The 18270-nt window shown below is 39.0% G+C and overlaps 1 protein-coding gene across 1 annotated transcript in view; it reads right to left on the bottom strand.

Annotated features, from left to right (window-relative positions):
* Positions 1-505: 505 nt before the first annotated feature.
* The window catches only part of dipk2aa (divergent protein kinase domain 2Aa), a 40760-nt gene continuing 22995 nt past the window's right edge, over positions 506-18270 (bottom strand). Inside the window, exons 3-4 of the mRNA XM_036597069.1 lie at positions 11035-11338; positions 506-2842 (exon numbers count right to left, since the gene is read on the bottom strand). Of these exons, the coding sequence (XP_036452962.1) occupies positions 2502-2842; positions 11035-11338 (645 nt within the window). The 3' untranslated portion in view covers positions 506-2501. The remainder of the gene's footprint in view (positions 2843-11034; positions 11339-18270) is intronic.

Raw genomic sequence — 18270 nt, 5'->3', positions numbered from 1 at the left:
TATTAATATGAATTATGAGGTCTACCAAGTCATAAGCCCACACTGCGTCGTTTAAGGGGTCGACTGAAAAAAAGTGAAACCGAAGCTGTGTTGCTCACCCCCGGACGTTTGATGTTTAGAAAACATAGACTGGTTTACTGTTAAGTCATTTACACTACGCATTTACCTTCAGTGTAGGTGGTGCAGTTAAAATCTTTTATTAACTCCACACAGTTAGCTGAAGAGGAAGGCTAGAGATCGCTTTGATTCAAACAGTCCATGCACAGATGCCTTCTTCTCCTTCCCTTGGCCTTCGCCAGAGGATGTATGCATTGGCTGCTCTCCAACGGAAGGAAAAATCTATATGGGAGGTGCTCACATGTACACACACACACACACACACACACACACACACACCTAAGGAAAGAAACAGATAAAAATCCCATTTTTAATGCTGTGGAATTCAAATCCTTCAGCACTTTCTGTTGCGTATAATCCAGAATGAAAAACACCATCAACTACAGAGCAGGTAAATATAGATATACTTTAATATTTTGAAGTTCTTACCCAGTTGTAAATACAACTTTCAGACTGGAAGGCACAGTAAGACCAGACTACTGAGTAGCCTCAAATGAAAGCGACAAAAGACCGAACCATGTCGAAAAAATAAACGAAGAACGAAGGTGTTCCACTAAAAACACAACCTGACGGGGGAAAAGAAGTCTCAAAAAACAACGCACAAGAGCACGAATGACGAAACAGATTGAACTGCCTAGCTATGAATCCAAAAATTGCTGCCCACAAAATTAACGTTTCACATGTTTCTAGGGCAAAAATAAAAACAGAGTCACGATGCATCTGAAGTTTCTGAGGGAGACAGTAATGAAAGGATTGACAGTCGTTGACATGTAGTGCAATTTGTTTCTGTAAACGCGATGCTTGTTTTGGTAGTGCAAGTGCGACTTGACAAATTAAACTAGGAGAGCCCACACATGAACATTTCAACTGTATTGGTCCAAAACAAAAGGGGCTAAAACACTAGTATGCTGAGAACATAATGTGAAAAGCAGTCTGGAAAAAGGGCTGTGCTTAGCTTTTGACCGATCTTGGCCAGAATTACAAAAAAGAAAGAGAAAGAAAACTGAATCATGAAGATAGTACACTGTGGAAAACTAGAACTTGGGCAGTGAAATCATCTTAAACCTACTCAGTATGTCTATGCCTCTCATTTAGAGACTGCTAAGAGAGTTTTATAAGATTATTCACCTTATTTATAGTTGTTGTTACTTGTTTTAGGTCTATCTAGAGAAATTGTCTTGTTCTATTGGCGGACAATTTGGCTTGTTTTGAGAAATAATACCTTAAGCAAACAAAGTACAACATGCAATAAGGCAATTTGATATGAAAAGACTATAGACAAAACGGGCCCATTTATGTCACAAAACCAACTTTACATATATCCACCTATCCAGCCTATAGCCTATCAGAACAGAGCTTATTTACATATTTCAGTCCTATGGGCACAGTAACAAAAACAGCCTGTTTAATTATAAGGGATAAAGCAAGGCTGGAATTTGGTCATATAAAATTAATTAGGCGGGAAAATTAAATACAACTAAAACATGGAAAAATGTATAGAAAACAGTTATAATAGTCTTATAATAGTCTTTGAACAATCTCAAAATGAGAAAACCACATATATCGACTAGATTTAAGTTGATTTCACTTGCCGTCATTTTTTTTGCAGTGTATTCTTTGGTATCCGTTCTTGCATACTTTGCAATTTTGCCCTAATGTGTTCTCCTATGCACATTTTCATATTTTATATTCCTATGCACACAAGGCCCGTTATCCAAATACTACTGATCATTTCATTTAAGGAGAAATCTGCTGTTACAGTATTAGCAAAGTGACAAAACATCCTACTGAAGGTCCTTTCAATACTCAACAAGGGTTTTTTTTCCTACAAAGGGATAAGAAATCTCACAATAACAAAACACAATAACAAAAAAACAACAAAAACAAAACTAAAAATGTGTAACTTGAACATAGCTGCTGCTTTTGGGTCATTTTGCTGCACGAGGCTCGATAAATTAAACATAAACCTCATTAGAGGATCCTGATCAGAGCCCAGACGGGCTGACTGAAGCCCACTCGCATCATGCCCATTACTGCTAACAAGGCTTCTGCATTAGCATCGGCTCAGCAGCATCACAGACACACATACACGCACTCGCACATACAGCTTCCCTGCTTATAGTCTGTGAATCCTCACCCGGCCCTCTCATCCAAGTCCATGTGCAAACTCCTTTAATTAGCCTCAGACAAGGCCTCTTTCAAAGCTAGAAACGTGTCCGATAGGCAGAAACGCCATTTCGTTTTGGGTGTAAAAGAAAAACAGAACAAAAACAAGTATAAAGAATACCTCTAACAGAATATTCCAGTGCCTGCTGCTGCTTTACTAGGCCCAGTTTGTATCAGAAAGAGAGGGGAAGTCCAGCACCCCCCCTCTTCAGCGTGTACTACCTTTTAGCATTCGCTTGCTCTGTTAGCTGCGTGAGGTACTCTCGCAGTTCCTTAGCTGCCTGGAAGCGGCCGAAGCGCTTCTGAGGCTTGGTGCACTCGTCCAGCAGCGACGCGAGGTGCCCGTCCCGGGCCACGTCGGCAGGGGGGTCATGCAGGAGGCCCCCCGTAGTGCCGCGCCACGTAGCGACGCGGGAAAGCAGGTTCTGGCAGATGGCGTAGTAGTTGTGGTCCACGGTGACCCGCGAACACAGTATGTCCTTGGAGAAAGACAGACAGGCCTCTTTGTCGCACTCTTCGGAGCGGCTCTCGTACCACACGTCATAGTTCTCCGGCTTATCTGGGGAGAGAGGGAGCAAGAAAGAAGGTCACAGGCTGTGAGTGCAGTTAATGACTCGCACGACAAACGAGGCTCAATAAATCTTTGTTGTTAGCTGCGGTCATTTTTCACCTTAATTGAATACAGTGCTAGCTATGCTTTCATCATCTGATGCTTTCAGGAAAAGAATCACAGCGCAGAATAAAGCAAAGGACGTCAGTGTTAAAGTCAGAGACCCTTATTTCCAGACAAAATTTATGCATATATATGACACATATAGACATGAGATAATCCACTTGCATAATGCAAGACATGGAAAAAAGGAACAGATAAAATAGACTCTTAATAACCACACAAGACCTGGTAGATCACCAAACAGATAAACAGCACTTAAAGCTTCCATCAAGCTCCTCTCTTGCTTCAGGTCTGGAAAAAACCAACACTGAGTCTGAAAGGGTGTGTAGCTGTCAGTAAGCCCTCACTGAGAAAAGAAAACAGATTAATCAACAAAGAAGCTGCTGGTGTTCTCAGAACAATGGACTGACCAGGCCAGAGTCCAGACCTCAACATCACTGAAAGTGTTTGGGATTATTTGGATCATGAGAAGCAGAAAATGTAAGACTGAACTTCGGAGGTGTGGAAAAACAAACCAAGTCTGCTGAAAAGAAGGAAGGCTGTAATATAGTGAAAGGGTGGACACACTAAATCTAATATATATATAAAATGGTAGCTTCACAGGAGAAGAATAAAAAACATACTTTTAAATTTTAAATTTATTTTTTAAATAAAAAATAAAAAAAACTTTTACTTTAATGTAAGTCAATGGAACCAGAGTTTTTCCAAGTCATTTTGGGTCAATTCTTCTGTTCCATTTATCATGAAATTTGCACACAATGTAAAGGCCAACAGGAAACAACAGGAGCCATAACATAAAGGACAACAGGCATTTTCAAATTATGCAAAAAACTGAAAAACGACAAAAATGGATATCAGAATTGCAGCTTTGCGTAAATTGTAGTGGAGTAGCCAAGACCTGTTCGGTGTCTGAAGTTAGCTTTTCTAATTTTGCTCTGGAGCAACAAAGCTAATGTTGCGGACAAGTAACAGAAAGTTAAAGTACAAAAGTTTAGGATTCAAAATGGATATTTTTGGCCATTTTTTGTAGATAACAGTGTGGCATATAGTGCAAAAACCACATAATTTGAGATTTATGGTTACTTAACAATGCAATGAGGTTTGAGGGAAGCGTGTGATGATTAGTGGGGCACAAGCCATCATTACATTAGCCTCGTTGCTCCAGTGCAAAACTAAAGAAGTGAACTTCAGACCCCAGACATGTCTTGGTTTATAAATCGCGTTTGTGGTGAGGGATAAACTGAGTACCAAACTTCTGCTTTAAGTGTGCTTTAGTAAGGTACGCCCAGCCTATCTGAAGTTATGAATGGCTCTGCGACATCTCGGACACTTTAGTAACCGGGGCAGGAAGCTGGAATAGAGCGGACAACTCAGCAAAGTGCAACGACAATTCATCAGCAGAACTATATTCAGTCATACAGAGGCACTAAGAAGGGCAGATCCGCTTTCCTGGTCATTTGACACAACTCGATCGTGCGCCAATAACTAATTAGAGAAAATGAAGTCACTGCACTGCCAATCACCCTCCGGGGAGCCAATTATGAGCAGAACTGGAGGAGGCAACTCCGCGCAGCCATTCAGAATGACAAGAACACACACACACACACACACACACACACACAGGTTCACCTCTGTACTGCTCCACTCTGCAGTTTGCAGAAATCAAGAGGTAAAGTCTGATGGAGGAAACGTCACGTAACTTCATGTAGGACAAACTGTGCAGCCCTGCTGAAGGTCAAGTGGAACTGCAGCTCAGGAAAACTTAGCTGTGCTCGTAAACTGAGGTATATCAAAGAAATTGCACTGGACGGCCAACATCTCCTTCACTCCAGGTCATTATGGCCAATGTAAGAGAGGGTGAAAAGGCAAAAATGTAGACAGACAATACGTGTCACTATATTTCACATTTCTGAGGTTTGATTATATGAACAGCCATTCCAGCCTAAAACTAGAGTGTAATGTTATTTGTCATGTTGTGCAGTATTCTGTAGGGAAGCACTGAACTCCTCAGCCTCACCAGGTTAAAAGAAGTCTTGATTTTAGATCATTTTCATATTTTCATTCATAAATATTCTCTCACTACAGTACCCAGATTTACATAAATACATCATACAACCACCGATAATCCCTGTGGTGTCAACCAATCCTGACTAATAAATACGACCAAGTAGGGCTGGGCAATATGATCGCATTTATTGTGAATTATTATGATATCTATTGTGAAATGACATCACAATATGTTTTCTAAGCATATCCTGGATATCGTCTGTACCTAAACACCTCCGAATTGCATGTTGGATTAAAAAGAGAGCAGCTAGTCCTGTTTAAGTGGACTTTACGCAGCATAGAGTGTGAAATTTTGAATACAAATCATAGATTTTTTGCCGCGTGACTTTATCTGTTCCGACTTATCAGGTGTCAGAAAAAGAAATATTGTGACATATCACATATTGTGAAAACTTGTTGAAGTATTGTGATATTACATTTTTGCCACATTGCCCACTTCTACCTCAGTCATCAAACAAAACTGTAAAGAAAACAGCCATTTTATCTTTATTCAGAACAGAGGCACGTTTTTACCCTTTCGGACAGAGAAATCAAACTGAGGTAAAGTATCTAGAGAGCAAGTACCAAGCTAACTTTAGCTTATAGCTTGTTGACCTGTTTATCTGAGCAGTCATTTCTGGCGTTTGAGTTATCCATCCTGTCCACTGTAGTGATGATTTGGAATCAGTAACTATAGTTACATGAATACAATGAGATATTCAATTTCCTGGTGGTGGGTTGGTCGGTTAGTCAGTTAGTGAGTTAGTTATCTGCCCCTCTAAATAAATAAATAAATAAATAAATAAATACATACATACATACATACATACATACATACATACATAAACAAACTCAACCAAACCAACAAACCCACCCCCAAAAATCCACCTCATTGTAGTTGTAGTTCTTCAAAAGATCCTTCTACCTTCAGCATACATAACCAGAAGGGGAGTTTCCTAGTCTTTAAACCACACAATCTCACTCTAGAGACCACTACAGCACCACTCTAGGACACCATATAACAACAGATAGTTAAATGAACTCTGGTTAGAGCATTCCTATAAAAAAAAAAATAAAAAAAGAAAAAACCTTGAGTACCATGATTTTTGTTCAGCGTTTCACCCTTAAAAGGAATAAATAGGCTTTAATTATTCTTATTAATTAATCTTTTTAATAAAACAAGCACTGACGATATCCACAATATGTTAAGAATCACAATAACGATAAATGTAGTCGTTATCTTGCTCACTCTTAGGCCACTGGTAAACCAACTCTGAACTTACAGCTTTCTCATTCACTCATTTCTGATGATACGATTCTCTAAGTTGGTTTCAACTGCAAACGCTACAGACTTGATGAAGACTGGCACATGTTTTTGGTCTGGAATAAGATTCACATTACAGTCAGCACATGAGTCACAGAAGCGTTTATTTGGCAGTGAATCTATCCATCATAAGCTTCCTTAATTAGGTCAGAGAAAAGTTAATTAGGTCACAGAAAAGATGAACAGCTTGTAAAGCACCATATAGCTCAAGATCAACTCACTGGCCTTCACAAAGACAATGACTGATAAATATTTAAAACAAAAGTGTTTTCTTGGCTGCCCAAGACTTTGACACAGCACTGTGTACGACAGGAAACAGGAACAGGCCTATTCGTGCAGTGCTGCAAAGTCCAAACTGCTGTCCAAAATCTGGAGGCTGGTGTGTTGGCAGGTGCCATAGAGTAATGGAGCGAGAGAGTGTGCGCCCTTCCGAGAATCCCAACTGGGCTGGCAGATGGAGTGTGTGTGTGTTTGAGAGCTAGTATTAATGTCTTGTGCAATAACTACTTGATTGGAGAAAAGTCACACCAAGGCTGTATTCCTCTAGACCTGGTTTAAGTGGCAATAAGACCTTCAGACAATATTGATATTTAGGTTGGCAGCATACAAACGTTTGAACGTCCCCAGTCAAACTACCTTTATTTATTTATTTATTTTTTTTAATTTTGTAAGTTAACCCATCCTTTACAGCCCATATGTCAAACTCAGGGCCTGCGGGCCAAGTCAGGCCCGTGGCACCACCCTATTCAGCCCACAGAATTATTTTAATTTTCTATTATTATCAGCCCCTACAGTCCCCAGCATGCACTGCAACAAGATGTGTGCTCTAACCATCTTTCTCCAACAACAATCTATGGGCCAGCAGTTACACAAAAAGAAAAGATGGTGTCTGGTGTCTAGTTTAAGCAAATAGTCAGTTAAAAAACCTACCTTCTGAGGGCATTTAAAGAGGTATAACAGTTATATGCAGCTAATGTAGCCTATTGTTTTATATAAGACAAGTATTCAGTGCCTATTTTGCTGGGGCACTTTTGGCATTTCTTGAATAAACAATGGCCAGTTTGGGGTCATGGCAAAAAAGGTTAAGTAAAAATTAAAGAAAATGCAGCTAGGCCACGGATTTGTTCAGCTTTTTAATATGGCCCTTTTAATAGCTGAGTTGGGCACCTCTGCTTTAAGTATAACATTGGAAAAAATAAAACAGAAAATATAAAATGTGCCACAACTTTTGTACTGGACACATTTTGTTATTCCCCCCAATATGTGAAATTCAGCAAACAAACAGTAATTGTGCATTAAGATGCGAGTTCTCTGTAGAGGGTGTGTAAACTTATTTTCACTTAGAAAGTCAAGGCACTCCTCTAATATTTCCCGGCACATCGCTCCATTCACATTTCCGTCATTGACATCTAACATTTCCGTACCTTCTGCAGAGCAGCATGACGCTCCCACCTTCCTACTTCACTGTGGGTGAACGCTGGTGTTCTTGGGATCATACACGTAACCATTCTGTCTCCAAACACGAGCTGAGTTATTGACAAACAGTTCTATGTTTGGGTCGTTTGACGAGGGTTCATTGTTCCAGAAGAGTTCTGATTTGTCCAAATGCTCATGTGCAAATTGTTTGTGTGGTGTGTGTGTGACTGCCAGCTTCTCTCCTACCTTCCTTATCTATATTCTGAGAGAAATCTTGCATGGCTCACCTGTTCATGAACTTCCATGAACTGTCCAATTGCATATTTTCAAATCTTTTGTATTAAGAGGAATGTTTAAGGCCTTTGCTATGGCTCTAGCTTTTTTTCATTCAAGTGTTCAAGCTCCGTCAGCTTCACCATGATTGCCACTCATTGAATGAAAACTCCCCAACCAATGGCAGCATCTTTTATAATGAAACCAGGTGCAATTTGCGTTAGAACATTTATATATTTTTTAAGACTTAATATGCGGTATTTGGATATATTCAGTGGAATTATGTTTAATAACAAAAACAGAAGAGGCTGAATACATGTTCCCTTCACAAAGTCCAGTTTTAATAAATATATTATTTGACTTCTGTCATTTAGCAGTTTTCTCAAGAGTATTTGGCCAAAAATGCACATCTACAAGACAAAAAGTGGTTCCTAGACCACAATATCAGTCCTGACAGTTACGTCATTATCATTTGCAGCTGAAGGGAATTTATTACCTCAGAATTTATTTTTTGATTATTTTTATTTGACATTATTTGCAGGGACATCAAAATCAGGTTCTGATAAGAACCACCACAGGACGTCTGACGTCCAAAAGAAGCAGACACCCAGCCATTTCGGCACAAAGCAGGAAGCACGTTCACAGATAAGTGTTTTAACTCAGGAGATGTTCTGAAGAAGCTCAAAATAGCACCGACGAGACTTTAATTGAGAGTTTCAGAAAGTGGGATGTCCACAGGGGGTTTCAGCCTGCAATTTTATAGCTTGAAATGTCTGCAGTACATTCACAGTGATCTGTGACAGTACTACAGGGCCAAAGCAAAAGAAAGATAAAGATGCACCTGCTGAGCTTGAGGGGGAAAAAAGAAACTAAAAATGGGTCAGAATGTTCAGAGCTCCCCAAGAAATATCCCTGACTGTGGTGTCTTGGATTTTGGAAGAGATGGCAAAAGAATAGCCTTCTTCTGACCCCAAACACAGCAGGACACCCAAGACACTTTTGTGCCTGAAGTTTGCTTATTCAATTTTGCACTAATGAACTCTTATCATTTTGGAAGCTTATCATCGACCAATTAGCACTGTGCAAACTGCATCCCTACGTCATCACACGCTGACCTCAAACCACACAACATTAAGGCTACGTTCACATTTCAAGCCTCATTGCTCAAATCCGATCTCTCTGACATGATGGTTCACACTCGTTTAGGTAAGTGATTCAAATCTATCATTAATGTGACGAACCGGCGTCCTGAAATGAGCCGCATGCACCGATCCTACTCAGTAACGTCACGTGAATGAATCACGAGCATCATCAGCACAAACTAACGAGCAGAACGAGCTTCGCTGAGAAGATAATTAACTCTGATCAGCTCTCAGCTTCATTATTAGAGCGAGACGAAGGAGAAAAAGGTGAGATGGGCTGCTTTTCCACCGTTTACAGGCTTTAACTTCTGTTCGGCGCTGCTGCCATGGTAACGCTGAATGATGGCGCACGTGCAGTGGAAAAAAAAGTACATGAATTCAGATCTGAGCGTCACATTAAGGTCGCAAGGCCACGAATCGGATACGTATCTGATCTAGGACCACATATGAAAGTGGCTCAGGTCAGATTTGAAAAGATCAGATTTGTGTCCACACAGCCCTGAAAACATCAGATCTGAGTCACATTAGGGCGAAAAATCGGATTTGTGCCACTTCAGCCTGGTAATGTGAAGTAATCTCAAATAGGGTTGCTGCAATACCAGAATTTTGACTTAGATATAGTATCACAGTGCTCGAAACTATGACAAAACATAAAAACAGATTAGTGCACAATGCTAACGGTATTGAAAACAAACGTATTGAAGTCGTTACAGCTTAACAGAGTGAAGAATTCAACATTAAAAGTATTTTTGCCTATTTTAAGAGCCCATATTCTACATTTATTCTGGTAATTAATTTATAAGGTTTGTGTAGGTTTATTTACTAAACACAGTATTTCACTTGTACATGACCATTTTCTATTTTCCAACTTATCTTTATTCCTTAGAATCAACCCCTTTTCAGAATAGAAAAAAAGCAATTTCACCCAGTTTTGGAGGTCCCTCAGTTCAGCCTTAAATTCTAAAACTAATTTTAATATTTTAATACAAATATCCGATGAGTTTATTTCCACTCCATTCCGTATTTGGTGTGAGTAGGCGTGGCTAAATTGTTGTCTGAATAGACAGATTTATGTAAATGTGTTGCATTTGTGACATTACAAAACTGTTCTTCCATCTTAATTTCCAAACACAGGGAATGGATAGTGAAACTTCAACAGTGTTTACATAATACATCAAATTTTTATCTCAAAAAAGAGAGAAACATCTGCTTTTTTGTCATGTGGGCGCTTTAAATAAAGAACTGACTGTACTAGAGTACTGAACCGTTTACTATGTTACTGAAAAAGCATTAAACTTTCAATACTTCATACAACACTAATCTCAAAGAGACTTGCTTATGTAGCGTCTGAAGCTGTATGAGACATCTTCAGAGTTATCTTTAAAAATGATCAAATTGGTGGGGAATACGCCTCCAAAACTTGTTAGTTAGTAAGTTGTAAATACTGTAAATCGCTGCTGTCGGAACAAAACCTCATATCTCCAAAATGGTAACTTTACAGGAGAAGCAAAAAACCTACTTTACTTGTAATGTAAATCAATGGAACCAGACATTTTTCTAAGTCATTTTTGGCCATTACTTTTAGTCCATTCATCATACAATTTACATACAATATAAAGGACTAAAGGAATTTTCAAATTATGTTAAAAACTGAACAACGACAAAAATGGAGATACAAGGTTTTGTTCCACAGCAGCGATATGTTCTCACCTGCTGACTTAACTACCGAATTAAAACTCTGCTTCCATAAGAAAGCCAAGACGTTTGTGAGATGGCGTTGAAACTACGAAAAAAATGTATAAAATATGTATAAAAACTATGTAAATGTCGATTCTAGCAATCACTACCTTCAATAACCACAGTCATCATCCACTTACTTTGCTTTATGAGCCTCTTGTCTGCCACGATGACATTCTCCGCATCCACGACAATCACTTTTCCGTCCCGGGGTCCGACGGCGAAGTTGTCGAAGCTGACGTCCAGCAGGTAGAGGGCGAAGTCGAAGTCGTTGTTGGTGAGCTGCTCGGCGATGTCCATCAGCTGCTTGGCCAGGTCCACTCGCTTCTCCCACGGCGCGTTGTAGAAGCTCCACAGCTCCTCACCTACGTAGTTCACAGCCACCATGCGCCCGCACGCCCCCAGGTACTTGGCAAACGGCCAGCCCTCATCTGAGGGGAAGCTCTGTCGAGACACGTCAAGAAGAGAGAGAGAAGCAAGGTGAGGTTTTTTTGGTTTCCCCACACTTTCACTCACACTATGCTCGTGTACCTCCCGTACTGCGGAAAGCAGAAAGTTTAGGATGATGAATTTGGGCAGTAAATGTGTTTTGCAAATAAAAATGTTTAAAAAAGTGCCTTGTTTTCAGTGAAGTTTTTGCTGTGTTGTGAGCTGGTCATAAGAACAGGTTTGTGCAGTTCAGCCACTGCATGGACTTGTTGAATGAAGGACTGATTAGATAAACAAGGTGCTGAATGCCAACGGTAAATACTGGACTTCCTCAAGGAGAGATTTGGAAGTGGTTAAGCCAACACAATCCCACGTATCAAATTACACTGTATTGTTCACTTCTTTATTTGTATTTTTCTATTATTAGTGGGTTTTTAGCATATTGCTGCTGTCGGGACAAAACCTCGTATCTCCATTTTTGGAGTTTTTCAGTTTTTGGCATAATCTGAAAATGCCTGTGGCCCTTTACATTAAGTATAAATGTAATGATGAATGGAAAATGGGCAAAAATTACTTGGAAAAAAGTCTGGTTCCATTGACTTACATTGAAAGTAAAGTATGTTTTTTCCTTCTCCTGTAAATATACCATTTTGGAGATGCACGGTTTTGTTCCGACAACAGTGATATATTTTTTGCTTTTACTAAAGCCAAGCGGGTATAAAGCCCCTCAGCTTTGGGCTGTGGAGCAGCGGAACTGCATTATCTGGAGTGAAGAAAAATTGGACGAGTAGGTCTCTACCAACTTTTGTACATACAGTATAAATAGCTTTACATATCGCTTATTTCTGACATATTTGATATGTTATTTGATCATAATTATTAGGACTGAGACAAATAATTAATACTTCATTCATCACTTGTTATGCTGGCATTCGCTTCTCTATTTAGTATTCAGAAGCTTCATCTTTTTTAAGCCACATGAACTGCAGCCTAAAATAAACTTCATCATTGAAGGCCTTTAGATAGAACACACTATTAATATACAGGAAAACACTGTAAAATAAATAAATTACAGCTGGTTTTGCTGAATGACAGTCTTGTCTCTGAGAGCTTAAAAAAATAAATAAATAAAAGAGAGAAAAAAAACAAAACAGCTCAAAGCAAAACTTGGAATAAGAGGTTGGTTTCTCTCAAATAAGTAAGTGTAGTGATCTTTATCCAGATCCCACAATGTGTTCAATCTACGCTTCATGCAAGATAAAACTTGTTAGCACAAAGAGCAGATCTCCATATTTTAGACTGCTATATAGAAAGCGTGACTTGACTGGATCTTTACAGAGTATATGTTTAATTATATGCAAGTGGGGGAAAAAAGCTCATGTTTTTACGGATGTAAAATGCATGTCTGCAACAGCCGGGGTCAACTGAAGAACTAAAATAGCAGCATATCTGTTCTGTCACATGGCCAACTATTGTTTTGAGAGGTGAATGTATTCAGGTATTTGTCTGGAAATATTAAGAAGTGTCTGAAGCCTGTAAAACGCTGTTTGAGTAAGCTGTAATAATTATGAAGTTACGCTACATTATAAATTACATTTACATTCTTTACTGACAGGTCAAAGTGAGCATTTCTGACTTTTCAGCTCGAGATGACAAAAACACGACATAATAGAAAGGAAAATCTTTCTCTCTGCATTAAATTCAAATCATAAAATATCTCCTGTTCTACTTACAATCTAAAAAGTAGTAGGAACTGCACTTTGCACCGAATTTCTTCTCTGGTTTCAAATGAATACAAGTGAGAAATAATTAATGTAAAATAACAACGTGCTGCTATTGCCTGCGATTAAAGGCTCACAATGTCTGCAACGCCTAGCAGGGGTTTCCACAAAGCCTGAGAAATAATTCAATTAAACACTAAGTGTTTATCAGACAAACCTTTAAAGCCTAAAGCTTTGCTTTGTGAATCTGTGTGGAAGGAACTACAACAGGGTTCCCAAGACCTGGGCTTTGTGAAAGGAATGTGTACACAGTCTGTTTGCTCCCCGTTTTAAGCCGGAGACACAATGGGGTAAAGTTAACCGTGCAGTCGCCAAAGCAGCCATAAACTTTGCTTAAGTGCTCTGGATATCACATTTCCGCCATTTCGAGACGGGTTATTAAAAATGGATGCGTGGCTATTAAACTTTAATCTGGGTGGCTCAACGCGCAAAATACACAATAGTGCAAGGCGGTGCCCTCGCTGATCAACTGCAGTGTCTGCGGTGGCTGCCTGACTCTGCTGTCCTGAACAGATGCTGGGTTGAATCGTCATGTTGTGAGGAGCTTCCTGCTGGCTGGGGCTGACGTTCCACATCAAATACTCACAGGAACCCTAACGAAGGTTCTCTGCCTGCAAACACAGTCCCTTCCCTCCACAAACATACTGTGAACTGACCATTTCTGACTGTTTTGTCCATTTCAATGCGATACGCCTTGTAATACATTGAAAAATAGTATTCAATCAATAATGTGACTTCGTTAAAAATTGGCCTGCATTATTTTGACCAAAAAAATGACCTTTTTTTGGAATACAAAACATCTTAACTATTCAAAAACACCCACAGAAACCCTCGTCTGGAGCTGTAATTGGTGAGGAAGCTCTGCTACTCCAGCTGTTAGCATACACGCTAATAGCGGTAGCATTATAGCTTCAGTGGTGGCCCAAGGTAACTCTACCAATTTTTACCAAAGTGGTAACAAACAAATGTTTACAGTTACTCAGAGTCATGCAGGTGAAGCAAAATGTACATTTTCTCAAAGAAATTGTTCTTAGATGCTAGCATGTATGCTAATAGCATTAGCGCTATAGCTTCCAGGTCAGCTAACGTTACGTTGGCAAATAAATGAGGTGATAATCTTAAAAATTAACAAGCAAGATCCAACTGAACTCGCAAAGCTCAAGCTCAAAGTACTTACACTGTGCTATTTCACTAATATACACTGTTATATTGTCTACCTCTATATTACAGCATTCTGTGATATCAGTATTGCAAATATCAATATTGTAATAACAATTAACAATCAATATATTCTGCAGTCCTACTCACCAAAAAAGGGTTCCAAAAAAGGTTCTTTGGATGCCATAGGACACTTTTGATTCCCTAAAAGAAAACTTTCAAAGGGTGGTTCTTGAACCCCTTAAAAACCCAGCTTATTACATACTACAGCTTATTATTTAGTAACTACAGGGACTTCAGTGCAAACCAGCTGAGCTATTCTTACATTATAGAAGTGTGTAATAAAAATTTGAGCTCGCTGGTGGGCCCTGGCCATTTAAGGAGCTAATTGGCCATTCACCTGTGGTCACTGCATAACATTTATGTCAAGTGACAGGTTTTTGTTGATGTTTGGTTGCGTCATAACACTTTGTGTTAAAAAGTTGAATTTTTAGTGCCATTGTGTCCATTTAATGGTTCGTCTCCTGTTTCTAACAGCATCATTTCACATACCGGATATTTTAAAGAACCATTTTTGTAAGTAAGATGTTTGAGTGTCAAGAACCTTTTAGAAGCTTAAAGAACCGCCATATAATGTAAAGGTTCTACAGCAATTAAAGGCTGTTCCAAGAACCAATTAAACAACCTTTATTTTAAAGACTGTACTTCAGTGTTTTGTTATTTTCGAAAGAAAAGCAGTTCTTATTTGACCTGATTTGCACAAGTGCAAGTGAGTGGCCAGGGATCTTGGCCTGGTTTCAAGATGAAATCTCTTTCTTTCTTTTAAATGCTCTTTTCAGCTTAAAAGAAGACAGAGGGGAACGTGGATGAGAACGTTTGAAATTCTGGACGGGACAGATTATTCAAAGGTGACTCAAATGCTTCAAATAGTCCTTTGACATCGTCTCTTTTTATCCACCCAAAACGAACAAGGACGAGTGCAACAGTCAGAGTGCAAAACAACGCAGAGCATGAAAGTCGTTCCGAGTTCTTGCAGCCGAGAATGTCAACGACACATTATGCTTGTAAAACTCATCCTTTTAAAGGGCCGCACAGAGTTTGTTCCAGTTCAGAGGCTTGCAAAACCAGCCCTGCACAGAGCGTGCACTCAATAGATGCAGCAGTACTTGGAAATAAAAAAAAAAGTGCGAAATGGCGTCTGAGGTCCACCCCCATTATTCATCTCAGCTTGATACTAAAGCGCAACCCTTTTTAGAGAAGTCAGCTTCTTTGCAAGAAATCTGAGAGAAAAAAAACTTCACAAAGGAAAATAGGACTGTAGATTTATGATATTGCACATATTTCTGCATAACTCAGTTGTTGAGACGTAAACAAAGTCATTCAGAGTGGTTTGATGTTAAATGGTTCATTGTAGAGGAACGTATCAGTTTCTTACAGTGGTGGTGATAGGAACCAGGGGTCACCATGTTTGCAACACAAATATAGCCATTTAATTTACTATCCAAAACCATCAGTGAACCTATGTGTCTTCTGAGATTTTATATGTAATGTTGATGGTGGTAAATTAGTGGTAAATCTGAGAAAAAACAAGTCCCAGTGGACTATTTTGCCATAAGTCTCTGCCAAGAATGGGTTTACAAAAATAAGTTTTAGGCCAAATATTTACCTCAAAACTATCACAAACCAATGCCCCAGTAAACTCTTCAGACGTCTAAACATCTAAACAATGCAGAAATGTTTAAAAAAAACTGGTGGAATTTCCTCTTTAAAATGTACGAACAGGGTAAAATAAAAGGAGAGGTGAACTGGAGAGATGGAAATGTCAGAAGTGTCATTACTTCCACAGCAGTGGCCATCAGCATGTCGCTGCTGTCATCTCCATTTTTGACGTTTCACATCATTTAAAAATACCTGTTGCCTTTTATATAGTGTGTAAATTTCATGAAGAATGGACCAAAACAAACGAACCAAAATGACTTGGAAAAAAGTCTGGTTCCATTGACTTATATTAAAACTAAAGCAGGTTTTTTCCTTCTCCTGTAAAGTTACCATTTTGGCGATACAAGGTTTTCTTCTGCCAACAGCGATGTACAGCTTATCAAAGATTCACACATTTTTTACGATCAATTTTTTTATTTAATTCATGCACGACAACGTTTCTGTCTAAACCACTTTCGGAAGGCCATGGTGAAAATGGTGGGAAAGTTCCTGATGTATTTCAGGGAAACGCAGCCTGCCTGGTTGAACTCGTTTGCCGGTAAAGTCGTTATATGCATCGTTCCTGTAGCTTCTCCGTCCATTAAGCACCGGGGTTACTACCGTGTGGCATGCTCAAAGGTTCCTAGAGCAGTTCAGGCACTGACAGCCAACACTTAGTGCACAAACCACTTCCTCCACCACTGAGCTGAGCCTGCAATGCGCCTGTGTGACCTTCAGAATCACAATAAACCGTTTACGAGAACAGAACAAACACTAACAAAGCGAGCTCGTCTCTCTCTCCAAGAAATCGTATTCATCTAGTTCACTTTCAATAGCTGTCATTTCAGTAAGGTGGGGGAGGTTGTGGTCACAGTGGGGTAAAACACAGAGATGATGGTTAATAAACAGTTTTAAGGCCCAGTTGCTTTCATTATTGAATAACGCCCTTCTAAATCTTCTAATTTCAGGTATTTCCCCAACTAGTTCAACTTTCAAACGCTCAAGAATGAGAGGGACTGTTTGGAGGGGAACAGGGTGAGCACAACAATGCAAAAAAAGAACAGAAAGAAATAATAATCTGTCTGTCATCTTAACTTCACTGAACCAAACGTAGCCTGATTACAACACAATCACAGTAACGCTGGTGAAACGTACAGCTTTACAAAATGTCTTATCTTTCTTATAATCTCAGCACACAAACACACACAGAGGTAATATTAAAGCCAGTGTGGGAAAGTGAACATTCGCCATCGTTAGCTTGGCACTAGTATAACACACTGAAACCCCCATAGACAGGCTAGCTTGAATTAGCAGTATAGGAGCTGTGGAAATTATTTTTTTGTGATCAAATGTTTTTATTTTTAAGATAAATCTCCAATGCAATCATAAAAAAAAGAAACTATGGAGCATCTGCCCCCCCCACCATTCTTCACCCACATAGCACCAATAACTTTCCCCATTGATTAAGGAAATTAAAAAAAAAAAAATCCCATGGAAAAATCAAGTAATACAAAACCAACCAGTACAAAACAACAAACACAATATAGTATCAGCTGCAATAATATAGTAATGCGGCTAAAAATAAGACACACAATAAGTTACCAGTCCTCTTAGCTGTACTTTCAGGAGCTGTGGTAATTTCTGAAAACACATTTCTGAAAAGATCTGGTTTCTTTCCTGTAATTCTCTAAAATATAGTCATCAAAATAAAAACGTGGCATTCATGCCAGTCGTAAATACAGCAGTGGTTAGTGCAGAAACCTTTTAGTCAACAGTCTCTCAGAGTCACCCAGACACTTAAGAAACCACACAGCAGTGACAAAAACCAAGAAACAGCTAGAAAAAAGACTAAATGTGTACTAGAACTGAGAAAACAGGAAAAGCCAGTAAATCATACGTGAAGTTATTTTTATTTTACTAACCGTTTGGAAACTTTAGCAAATAATTAAAAACTTTAACAGCAAAAAACTCTCCTGGCAAAATATTATGAGCACAAGTACTTGGCGCAGATACTTAAGTACATTCACAAGCAAATACTTTTGTACTTTTAATTAAGTATAAACACAGATAGAATATTTGTAGTCTTACTCAAGTAGTAATTTGCCAGCATTTCTACTTTTTCCACCCTGGGATTTCATAGTATGGCAGACTATCAATCAAGAAAAAAATGTGAAAATAATGTAAAAGCAATTTAATTTTTGATATGATGATTTTTTAAATTTGTTTTCTGCCATTATTTAAATTTATTTCTCACTAAACCAGGAACATAATTGCTAGATGAGTCCATAAACCTTAAAAAATAACAAATAA

Source organism: Colossoma macropomum, unplaced genomic scaffold, assembly GCF_904425465.1.
Source record: "Colossoma macropomum unplaced genomic scaffold, Colossoma_macropomum, whole genome shotgun sequence".
NCBI lineage: Eukaryota > Metazoa > Chordata > Actinopteri > Characiformes > Serrasalmidae > Colossoma > Colossoma macropomum.
This window is presented reverse-complemented; position numbering and strand designations above follow the sequence as displayed.